The 12,837-nt window shown below is 39.5% G+C and overlaps 1 protein-coding gene across 1 annotated transcript in view; it reads left to right on the forward strand.

Annotated features, from left to right (window-relative positions):
* Positions 1 to 1,015: 1,015 nt before the first annotated feature.
* The window catches only part of LOC107700139 (POU domain, class 2, transcription factor 2-like), a 49,996-nt gene continuing 38,174 nt past the window's right edge, over positions 1,016 to 12,837 (forward strand). Inside the window, exon 1 of the mRNA XM_016501678.1 lies at positions 1,016 to 1,551. Coding sequence (XP_016357164.1) covers positions 1,452 to 1,551 — 100 coding nt within the window. The 5' untranslated portion in view covers positions 1,016 to 1,451. The remainder of the gene's footprint in view (positions 1,552 to 12,837) is intronic.

Here is a 12,837-nt window from a genome sequence, read left to right on the forward strand (position 1 = left end):
GGTTGAGAGAGAGAGAGAGAGAGAGAGAGAGGGAGAGAGAGAGAGAGAGAGAGAGAGAGAGAGAGAGAGAGAGAGAGAGAGAGAGAGAGAGAGAGAGAGAGAGAGAGAGAGAGAGAGAGAGAGAGAGAGAGAGAGAGAGAGAGAGAGAGAGAGAGAGAGAGAGAGAGAGAGAGAGAGAGAGAGAGAGAGAGAGAGAGAGAGAGAGAGAGAGAGAGAGAGAGAGAGAGAGAGAGAGAGAGAGAGAGAGAGAGAGAGAGAGAGTGGGTGGCTGAGGGGGTGATGTGAGAGTTGTAACGGCTCCGCTCGCGCTTCAATGCTGCGGACAGCGTGGTGGATTCAGAGCGCGCGAGCGTAGGGGAGGTGAGCGTGTACGAATGAGCTATCGGGGTTCCCAGATAACGGGACTGGGCAGACAGACCAAAACACGCAGGCGGATGGACGGAAATATAGGCAAGTGATCTTAAAAACCAGCGACGTAACGAGCTCTTTTCCCCCTTATGTTTTCGTGCTTTATTTATTTGTTTGCCTTATTTAGTCATGTGTCGATTGATTGCGTTTTAATTACTGGTGTGTGACAAGGTGCGTGGGAGGAGGGGCGAATCCGGCGGACACGTTGAGTTGCCTTATTTTTCTATAGATTTTTAATTTCAATGAGCAAAAATAAGCAGACGGTTTTAACCACGTTTAGTGACTAAATGAATGTGTAGCCTGTAGCTGCTAGAACAAGGAAGAGAGCTATAGAAGAGCTAGACCAAATAAATTCACCAAAAAATGCACCACATATCCAAGTAATAACAGTATCCGCTGTCTTTTATACGTTATACAGTCAGGGTGTGAAATCTTTTTTTTTTTTATTAGAACAAATGCAGAACCGTCAGTTTATTTCACAAGCAGATAACCAAAGTTAAAGCGACTGCGACCAGGCCAGCTGAACATACGGTGGTCAGTGTCGACGAGGACAGAAACACTTCAGTTTACAACGGGAGATATGCATTTATTGACGTTCGCAAACATAGTAAATATATGCCTTTGAGTGACAGAAACATATATGTTCGGCAAGCAGATCGAACAGTTATACCAAATACTGTAGCTGAATACCAAAACGAATAGACAAACGTGAAAGTAATAGTAAAATAACCCACGTTTGTCTTGTTTTAATCCGTCTATCCGCCTGTGTGCGCGCACTGGGAAAATACAGTCGGGCTGCGCGCGTCTGCGTATCTATGCATGTAGATCAAAAGTAAACTACAAGCGAAAAAGGAAAGGGTTTTTATTAAAAAAATGTAACTGGAAAACCCACGCATAAACGCAATTTTATGAATAACAAGGTATTGTGTCGAAAACGCCTGGAACCAAAGTGAGATAAAGCATCTTGCCACAACTGCTAAAATTGCAAAGAAAAATCAACAGCAAAAAGAACATCTGATAAGAACCAGACAAGAAGACGGATCATGTTTGTTCCTTTGCCGGTGCCGTTTGTCTTGCCGAGAACTGCCTCTGATCTCCACGCCTGGCGCCTCAAGTCGCCGCTGGCTCTGCGCTCTCACTCCGGTAAGGCTTTCTTCCAGAGCAACCACCCTTTCTTTCTTCTAACACCGAATCCAGTGACCGCGCTCAGTGGCCTAATCCCCGTATCCATCGTGTGAATGAAACATCCTCATTTTGCCGTTTTCTGTTTGTGTCGCGCGCGCTTGCCGCCCTTTCCAACCTTTCAGTTTAGTCCAACCGACGCGAGTCAAGTTTGTATATAGCAAAACTAGCACTGCGCTATCGCGCCTCAAAATGCAGCTCAGGTCGGGTTTGTTTTGTCAAGGTGTTTCCTAAATATATTCCCCTCTCGTTGTGCTTAGTTTCTTCAGGGCTCCGCATCCGTCCGTCTCCTCCTCTCGCCTCTGCCTCTGCCTCTGTCTCCGTCTCCCCCGAACTAAACTCGCGGTGAGCTGGGAATATTCATGCCAACTTATCGATCTCCGCAGGATCGATTCCGGGGCCGGCGGATCGAGGGGAGAGAGGAGAGAATCAGAGCAGCTACAGAGAACAGAGAAACGAGCATTTGTGCTATTTAAACATCTTATGTTTGGCTCACAAATACAGATGTATAGTGTGATGGTCAGGTAGATAGTTGCACGTGTGATCGGCTATAAGCGCTTTGAATAGATGATCACATACATATATGTGTATGATGTGTTTTGTACCTCGTCGTTTGTAGTAAGAGACGGCGAAAGGCAAACGACGACTGTTTTCGTTATTGTTTTCATTGCGGGAACTTGCCGGTTGTTCGGTGGCTACATAAAGATGAAAACGCAAGGAATCGGGGATGGAGAAGGAGGGCGGGGGTGGAGTAGGAGGAGATGGGTGTAGTCTGAATTGAGGAGGCATAACTGCATAAGCAAGCTGCTCTTATGTTTACTGGGTATGTGACGTCTGAGAATACAATGAAATTGTTCAGTAATTTAATACAGAAACTGTTTTCTGTATAATTTATGCTGTGTTTATTTTGTATTATTTTATATAAAGCTTATATGGATTATATGTTGGAAAATGTACATGCCATTTGGTGTAAAATATTATGCTTTAAGTATCTTTTAATGAGCACATTAACTGAGGGATTGCATCAAATATTTGTAACAAGATACAGTTCCCCTTATAAATTTGGTTGAATTTCAGTCTAAAATCTAAAAAGAAGAAGAAAAAAAATCTTTTGGACTAGTTATTTGCATACGGGACCCTTTGCCTATATTATGGTATAAAAACCATGATGGTGCTTAAAAAATTACTTTTGTTCATTTTTATGCATTCAGAAAGTGTTGTAAAGTTTATTCAGACTTTTTTTGCAACCTCATTTTACCTAGTGGGATTGCATTGTTCTTTAGCTGTGTGATTTTACCAATTCAGAATTTGCATAATTCAGAGTCTTACAGGTTTTCTTGGGCTTTGAGACAGAAGAATGATGCAGGATGGTAAAGGGGAAGGATAATGAGCCTCTTCCCCTCAGAGATTAACAGGGCCAAGGGAGAGGAGAAGGAGTTTCATGCCCCTTTCCCTGAAAAATAGCGAGTGTCAAAAGAAGATAAAAAAAAGAAGGCAGAAAAAAAAGCTGTGGACCACTAAAGGAAAGTAGGTGCAGATGACAGTGAAAAATGGGAACGAGTATGGAAAACCGAGTTTGAGCGTGAGAGGTGATCTTGAGCTCTTGGCACAGCTTGTATGGATGCAGTCGTCTAGCTCATTAGGTATGAATGATAAGCAAGGCTGTAAACTTTGTTGTTTAGATCTACATACTTGGCACCTATTTCACATAAGTGGGTGAATGGCATGTTGAAAACTATCTGATTAATAATTTCACAAAACTGAAATAATTTTGACTAAGCTTTAGACAAACGTTTGTTATGTAAATTGTTCTTCACAGTCAACTAAACCTCAGCAAAATCTGAAAGAAGAAGTCCTTCATTTTATGCTGTCAAATACCATTACGGCCAGCAGAAATATGCATATCTCATCAAAGCCTCTTAATCACCATTAGAGAGAGCAGAACCTATTAACTATGATCCAGTTACTAATATATGCAGCTATTACACCCTATTCCCATTAGATAGCGGCTATAGACATGGACAGATGCAGAGATAGAGATAATCAAGACCTATTCTTGTAAGTGGTCTCGGGAATTATTGCCATTAACGGCTCCATTAAAGTTTTATGTGCATTACAGTAACAGGCAGGTCCTGGAAAATGAGAGAATATTGACTGAGAGAGAAAAAAAGTGAACATTAAGCAACATTCTGCTTTGCATGACTTATGAACCAAAGAAAATCTGTCCTATCTGTTTTTACTGATTTCAACAGAGAGAAAGAAGAACTAAAAATGTATTTGATCGATTAGGATAAAATGACTTTAAAAGTACTGAAAGATAATCGTTTCATTGTCATAATGACAGCTGACAGTGTCCAAAATGGAATCCATATATTTTTGTAGCTATTTATATATTTATTTTTGGTAGCTTTGTGTGAGCGAATGTGAGAGAAAGTGTTTTTATAGATCAGGGCAAGTCCTGGTGTTAAGATGATTGCCAATGACAAAATGTCAGCTTGGGTTTGTTAGTAACATAATGGGGAATCAATAGATATAAGGAAGATGTCAATACAGAATGTTCTACTGCATTTCACTCTCTCTCTCTCTCTCTCTCTCTCTCTCTCTCTCTCTCTCTCTCTCACACACACACACACACACTCTTCCACCCTCTCTTGCTCTGATTGATATGCCATGTCGTCATGATGTTCGTTTAGTGACAGTACTCCCACAGGTCTTTTAGTTGTACTGTTAGTTTCAGCAGAGCAGAAATGTGTTTGCATCTGTGTGGGTTGACCTTCTGTAGTGTATTAACACTGACGGCACCCTTCCCCTCATTAGCACTACTGGAAGACGCGACTTTTCACTCTGTAAGACATTCCCTAGAGTTCTTTCCTCCTAGTGACCATTACAAGCACACACACATTGTGTCTTCTTTATACAACCAGAAAGACATTATGCATCTTGAGTCTGCTCTGCAAACTGATGATGAAGATTTTAGACTGAACTCTCTGTCACATACAAAGTTGAAAGATACTCACAAGTGCTTGCAAGTTGATATTCCTCAAATATTCAAAAACTGCTAAAAAAGAATTCAACCAAAAACACTAACTATTCCCTCAACCTTTCATGCACTATAATGTAAACCTTAAGAAATTTAGATCTGTCAATTTACATGCAGTTTTATACCAACTGTGTGCTTAATAAGCCATATGTAAACCTTAACTGTGTTCTTGTATCAGTTTATAAACATAAACAGTTCAAAAATTCAAGTTTTAAATTCGTGTGAACTTTGTTTTCTTGTATTGTCAAGTTTTTATAATGAATTTAATTTTTCAAAAAATGTTGTTGTGCATGTAAACATACTCATTGACATAATGACAAACAAAATGTAACTGACTGCGTTGTAATTTTGAGTAGTGGATTTTGAATGGTCTTCTTTCTTAAACACATTTGCATATGGAATTGTGATTGGTTCTGTCTTTCTTTCACATAATTATTTACTTACAACCACATTTAAAGGGCATTTACACAGTTTACACAAAAACATGCATTTACACAAAAATGTGAGATGCAATGAAAAAACGTTTTACTTAAGCACCACGTATTGAGAATGCCGTGTCATGCATGGGACACTGCAAAAGACGTGAAACTTCAGTGCAATGGTCAAACATGGGCATCTAGCTTAATGTTTACATAGAAAAACAATGGAAAAGTGGACTGCAGAAATGCATTTTGGGTGAACGGCCCTTTACACCAGTGTTTCCCTGTTCCTGGAGGCACACCAGCAGTATACATTTTGGATGTCTCCATTATTTGACCCACCCATATCGGGTTTTCGAGTCTCTATTAATGAGCTGATGTGTTAAATCAGGGGTGTTTGATTCGAAAGAGCTTGAAAATGTGTTGGTGTGCCTCTAGGAACAGTGTTGGGAAACACTGCCTGACGCTGCAGAGTGATTGTGTTAATTCTTGCGCACAGTCGGTTGAAAACAAGACACACGCAGCATCAAAGCTGCTGTGGTGCAGCATTTCATTTAGACTGAACTGACCTCACTTAATACTTTAACATGATCATTTTGCTGCCTTGCAAGCACAGGTATTTCCTTCAGATAATGCAAATCTTTTCATTATTATACTGTCTTTCTACCTCGTTTTTTCTTTTTCTCATACAAAAACACTGGCGTTGGTGGCTACATGATGGCGCAAAAGTAGGCGAAGTGTTCAGACAGGCCCTTAATCAACACATCTGTGAGAGACGGCACCTGGTCAATACACCCCCTACCAGTACAGCAGCACTCACACAGATTCAGCGCTGCTGTGTTAATTTAGTGTGATTATCTGGCTCATGTGTATTTGTGTGTGTATGTGCACATGTGTTGGGGAGAGAAAGAGAGAGAGATTGTTATATTCACCTCAGACACACAGAACTGTTGTGTGTGTAGATGGATGGAGGGATCGGGACTAGAATGAAACATGAGCGTAAATAGACATGAATGAATGTGTTGATATTTGACATGGCAGGTGCATAGTGGCTTTACTGCCAAATGGATGTAATGAGAGAAATTTAGATTAGCGTGTGGGGTAAACAGATGGATTGACACAGAATTATGCCACTTTTTAAAATCTGGCTCCTGCTTTGACTCTGTAAGGTGAAAAATGGGCATAAACTAGTGTAATTTGTCCTCTCAGCAGCTGCTGTGTCTGTGTGTGTGTGTGTGTGTGTGTGTGTGTGTGTGTGTGTGTGTGTGTGTGTGTTTATAATAGAGAATGTGTAATAAAAGCTTGCTCTTTGATTATGTCCTTCACTCCTCATGAACAAGCTCAAGACCTAAATCTGTTCTCTTCCTCCATTTCATTTAAGATTTATAGCGTTCAAGGTCTCCCGTTCACATGTAGGGCTTAGTGAATGTCTTTCAGGGCTTTTACCCCTTTCTTTTCATGGTCGAAATGTGTTCTGGTGACATGTTTTGATTAATAATGCCAATTAGTTTATTAGTTATTAATAATTCATTTTGGGAATTAATTCATATTGTATGATAATGATGTTTCTCATCTAAATTATATGATCTTATAGATACAATTTGATTTAGATTAAATTAGTGGTCTACTGTTGCAGTGTAAATTTATGCATATATAGTATGCAGTATTTCTGACTGGATGCTTTTGAGTAAATAATAGTAAATAAACATCTGTAAAATGTTTACCTTATATCATTCCAAACCTGTATGACTTTCCTTCTTCTGTGGAAGACAAAGAAGATATTTTGAAGAATGCTGGTAACCAAAACGTTATGGACTTGACTCATTGATATGAAAACAAAACCCCCACTAAAACATTTCTCCAAATATCTTCTGTTTTATGTTCCACAGAGGAAAGAAATCATAGAGTTTAGAAACGACATGATGATGTTTCATTTGGGTCAACTGTCCCTTTAATGCATGTAAAACTGTATTAACTGCAGTAAAATTAGGTAAGATAAATGCAGTTCCCTTTCATGGGAACTTCGAACTGCGTCCTCTAGGGGTCGCTATGGGGAACGCCTCGTCGTGACCCGTGTCTGAAGCATACATTGAAAAAACACCAACTCGTTGGCCGGCGACAGCCATGACGTCACTACCGGTGCGACTATAGTATAAATAGGCGCCGGGAGCACACATCATTCTCTTCTTCGTCTTCATTGACTGTTTTGTTTGTAGCGTGCATTTCTGTGGTAAGAGCGATCTCTATTTATCTCATTATGGCGAGCACTAGCAAAGCATTTAAGGATGTGTGCATCTACTCAGGGAACCATGGTTACATAAGTAACCTGAGACGTTTTACCCCAAACAGGGCACTTACAACCACACAGTATTTTTAACTGACAACACAAGCCGAAAGCCACCTACCCGTACAAATCTTGTAATTGGCCACATGCTGCCTTGAGTGACAAGTATGATCATCAATCAAATTAAGATGGAGAGAGGGGAGGGATGGAGCCCGACTCCCCAGACAGACTGCTGTTAACAGGGTTTCCTTCAATCCGGGTTTGTCGATCAATACGTGGCTTGCCAATTTGTACTCTGCACCTGAGTACATAAAATGCCTATTGCATCAGATTACTCAAAGTTTATATCCATTATGCAGCATGTTCTCATCACTTCTATAAGAGCAAATTGTTTCCATTCACTCGCAATAGCATTAAAACAGAGCAGCAGAATACTGAGACATTTTGCCTTTAATTTGACAGCCTTACTCATACATGCTTTGATGGGATAATTGTATTCCCCGAAAGCAATTTGTACTGAGAGTTTACTACCATCAGCGCATATAAGCTCGGTTGGTGTCCAGCATTTGATGATGCAGATGGGCATTAAACCAGGAATGCTGGAGGGATCACGGCTGAATGACTGCATTTTCTGTGGAACGTATCCGAGGTGACGTACAATGAGGGAGCTTAGGCAACATAGCAGAAGTGATTATGGTCGTAAAAATACATTGAACTGCAGATTTTATGAGGAATTATTTTACGGTTCTCTGAAATATTAAATTCTGATGTTGCTCATGGTATTCAGTGCTCTGATATTTCGTAATGCTCGTGGCAACGCTGTATATCAGACCAGGTAACTGAAACCGCAACTATTTTCATGTCACTGCAACTTTTCTCCTTTCATACAAACACAATTGGCACCGTTTTGTTTTTTAGTTATCGATTGTAGTAAAAATAGTCTTAGCAAACTTAAACTTAAATTGATAGTTGCTCACCCTCATGTTGTTCCAAAATTTTTTAAATTTCTTTCTGCTGTGGAACATAGAAGATATTTTGAAAACATTTTAAAAGCATTTTTTTCTCTATACAATGGAATTCAATGGTAACCAAAATGGTTTGAGGTTACACTTTATTTTACAATGTTACACTTGTTACAGTGTAATTGTACATTTGAGTACTGAGTAATATTATGAATAACGTGTACTATAAGGATAGGGTTAGGGTTAGGGTTAGGATTTGTTTTAGGGTTCTTGCATTATGCATAATTTATTGTTATTACTTTAGTAAGTAAATTTAACATGTAAAACAAGGACTCTAAAAATTGTTACCCAGTTTGGTTACATTCTTCAAAATATCTTCTTTTGTGCTCCTCATAAGAAAGCAAGAAATATCAGAATTTCCACAATTTTGTGTGAACTAACCCTTTAAATATTAATACTACTGTAATATAGTTTCATTGTTCGTCTCGTAGCGGGGCTGATTGTTTTGTACGTGGTAGTGGATCATTTCTTTTTTTTTCCTTAGTGGAAGCTACAAGGTACTGTGTAGGTAATATTGTGAAATAATTTCAAATCAATTGAGTATTTCATATGTACTTATTGGACTTATTTTTATTTATTTTATTGCTGAATAGTCTCCTTGTCTCCTCTGTCTGTAGCCTACATTATCCCTTAGTTAAACGTCTATTCCAGACAATAATATGATTTTGAAATTGTATCCCTCACAAATGCAGTCTGACCTGTTTGTCTGTTCTCTCCGTATTGTTGTGATGTTACAGTGCGGGATGTTTAATGGAGCTTCTTTATAAAGGCTTATCTTCTACCCCTGTCCTTCTCTCCGTATCTCTTGCTCTCTCTCCTCCAGTCCTGGTGTGGCATGATGGAGGGATTTTTAAGGAGATTTTTTTTTCCGTGTTCATTGGACGTTGATGAGCTCCTCTGTCTGTCGCTGCTGGCCTGTCATAGCCTCAACACTGCTTATAGCAAAATCAATCGGTCTCAGTCACAGAGGGCGAAAGAGACGAGAGTGTTAGCTGGCGCGCCGTATGCACGCACACGTTCACGTACCCAAAGTTTATAGGCAACAAACACACACTTGGTTCAATTCCTGCCCTCCCTCACATCGCGAAGATGGGATGAAGGGATGGAGGGAAAACGCATGAGAGGAAAGGATGACAGAGGAAGAGAGGGAGCTCGAGCGAGGGACAGATAGTAGCATTAAAATTCATGGCTTTTTTTACTCTCTGTGCTGAAAAATCAATAGTGTTTACTATGAATGAGAGGAGCGCTGGACAGCAGAGCTGGGGGCAGATAGACGGGGGGTGAGAGAGAATGGGGAACTGGGGGAGCTGACTTCATTACTGGAGGCAGAGGCACTAGAGGTCAAGGTTAAAGACTCAACCTAGCGGGTAGAAGGTGGGGGTAGTCTACCATTTACTCACAATGCTGCAATAGTAATGTGGAGTCAGATACAACAGCCCTATCAGTATAAATGAGAAGATGTTGGTTTGGGATCCCTGCTTTCTCTATCTCATGTGCCCACCGCATTCCCTCGTGTTCGCGTGGATAAGCATCTGTAAATTCACATTTGGATGGTCCTGGAACTAGTTGGATGTTTTGTACCCAGCTGTGTTGCAGCTGATAGCAGCATCTGCCACTTTTTTAAGTTTTAACGAACCCCAACAGCTCATACGATGCGAAACACTCTGAAAGTTAAGGGGAAAATCACATAACCTTTCTTAAAGAGCCTGGGAAAAAGTTGATTCTTCTTCAGCCTCTAGTTTTGAATATATTTAGATAGTTAGACTGATTTAAATCTCTGGTGTGGGTTTTATTTGGGGTTCAATACAAGTTAAAGGGGTCATATGATGCTGCTAAAAAGAACAGTATTTTGTGTATTTGGTGTAATGAAATGTGTTTATGCGGTAACAGCACTTGTGGCGTAATATTGATTACACAATTATTTCTGTTTAAAAAAAGCTAAAATATCTGGCTTACAGTGAGGCACTTTCAATGGAAATTAATGGGGCCAATCTGGGGCACTATAGAGCCTCAAGACAACATGATAACATGATTTTAGTGTGAAAAACCAATGCTTATATTTTCTGTGGTCTAATTTTCTAATTTATATATATATAAATACATAAGCTTAACATTTCTGCTTTTAAATCCTCCAAAAACTGGCCCTATTTACTTCCATTGTAAGTACGATAACGATAACATTGAACGTTATTTTCTGATCAACATTATGCCACAAATGCTGTCCATTGAGCTTAATAGTATAACTCATTAAAATTCTGTCACCCTTGTGTCATTTTAAGCCTGTATGACTTTCTTTCTGTGGAACTTAAAAGAAGATATTTTAGCAACCAGAGAGTTCCGTTTCGCTTTGACTTCCATATGGACCAAAAATACTATGGAAGTCAATGGGAACCAAAACTGTTTTCAAAACAAAACAATCTTAAAAGTATCACAAAATATCAAAGAATCTTTTATGTTCCACAGAGGAAACAAAGTCATACAGATTTGTAACGACATGAGGGTGTGTATGACAGAATTTATTTTTTTTAGGTGAACAATCCCTTTAACATGCACTGAACCCAGTAATACTTTAAGTAGATTAGATTGGAGGTGAGATCTATTGGCCTTGCAAATCTCCACCCCTTCATTTTTCTCCTTTGGTGGAAAGTATGTGTTTTCATGGTGATGTATACAGTATTCAAGCAGCCTGATATTCAAGGAGGCTCATGAATGATGTAACAGGAGATGCTTGTCTCAGGCCCGTGTGGATGTGGCTGCAGGAAAATATGGAATATAAATGGAAATGTGAACTTTTACATCAGCATAAATTTACATTAAAGTCATATGATTGGAGTACATCACACTGAATAATTTCCTCTATAAAGGCTGGCAAAATGAAATATTTTTTCTGAGATATTAATCAGCGTTCACATTAGTTAGATAGCGTGTAGTTTTACAGATACTGAGATTAATATAAAAGACATTTGAAGTCCTGCGGCTCATTTCTTTCATTCTTTTGTATTAGTAAGTGCTAAGATGGATGTGTAGAAAAGGTGAACAGGCACACAGGCTGCTCTGCAGGCCTTGACTTATGCCACCTCTTAAATAATGTAATAAAATCTCACATCCAGAATCTCATAATGTCTTGCTAGAAAACATTATCTAATAAGCTGTATTTAATATGACTTATGTAATGTTTCTAATAATCTTCATGGGATACTATATTATCTGCTTTTATGTCTCATCCTCTCTTCCTCTCACTCTCTCTTTTGGTGCTTTCCTTCTTTTTTCCTTTGCATGGCAGCACAGGATGCTTTCTTATTCTCTTTTATTCCTTCCGCTCTTTTTCACCTTCTCTCTCTTTCTCTCCCTCCCTCCCTCTCTCTTTCTTAGTCGTCTGTTCCCTTAGCGACCGTTTCCAAGGCACCCACTCCCAAGGGCTGGGGGAGGGGGCCTGTGATGTCATGCATGGATAACTATACACCTGAATTCTGTTGGTTTTAATTTTTCTGCAGGACTCTCTTTTAAAGCTTTAGTATTTCAGACCCACTTGGCTCTTTATACACTTCTGTTGTTGTATTTATTGCCTCTAGTTAAATTCTGTACACAGACTGCAACATTATTATTTGCCTGTGTGTTTGTGTGTGCTTGATACATGTAAATAAGTATTTACTCTGGTACATTATAATGCACACAGACTCTGTGTCCTTGCCATATCCATTGAGATCTGATTCATATTAAACAGGTCTTTTATCAGTGCGGACGATACAGTGTGTGTGTGTGTGTGTGCTCCTTCGCTTAACCTTGCCTCATCTTAGGCTGTAAGGTTTGTCCCCATGATGCAATCTGGCCTGACGTCTAAGTAACTTTTGCAATTATTTAGAAAAAAATTAGTTTTCTTTAATTTATTACGAAACGTTGTAATGTAAACATATATTTCTGACATCATAATACCTGTGTCCACCATCCCATCCTCCACTTTTATTGTCTGTTTCTTAACCAACAATGCCATTTTTACCAGGAATATGTGTTTCACAGAGAAAGTAACTTACTTCATGCATTCAACAGGAATGTGTTTCACAGGTAAAGTGACTTAAAGGGGTCATATGATGCGATTGAAATTTTTCCTTTCTCTTTAGAGTGTTACAAACTCTTGGTGCATAAAGAAGATCTGTAAAGTTGCAAAGACTAAAGTCTCAAATAGAGATATTCTTTATAAAAGTTAAGACTTGTCCACGCCCTCCTAAAATGGCTCGTTCTAACATGCCCCCACATGTCTACGTCACTGTGTGGGAAGATTTGCATAACACGGCCCAAATGTTCACGCAAAGAAAGAAGGCGTAACTTTTATTCTCGCTGTAGTATTGTTGTTGCCGCCGGCGCCATGTTGTGGAGATGCTGTGTGTTTAGTTGTGAAAGCGAAACTACTTTGTTTGGCCTTCCAAAAGAGGACGATATCCGCGTCGTCATGCCTAGAGCTGATCCGTGCTGGTTGCTGAGGAA

Source organism: Sinocyclocheilus anshuiensis, unplaced genomic scaffold, assembly GCF_001515605.1.
Source record: "Sinocyclocheilus anshuiensis isolate Anshui unplaced genomic scaffold, SAMN03320099.WGS_v1.1 scaffold955, whole genome shotgun sequence".
Lineage (NCBI taxonomy): Eukaryota > Metazoa > Chordata > Actinopteri > Cypriniformes > Cyprinidae > Sinocyclocheilus > Sinocyclocheilus anshuiensis.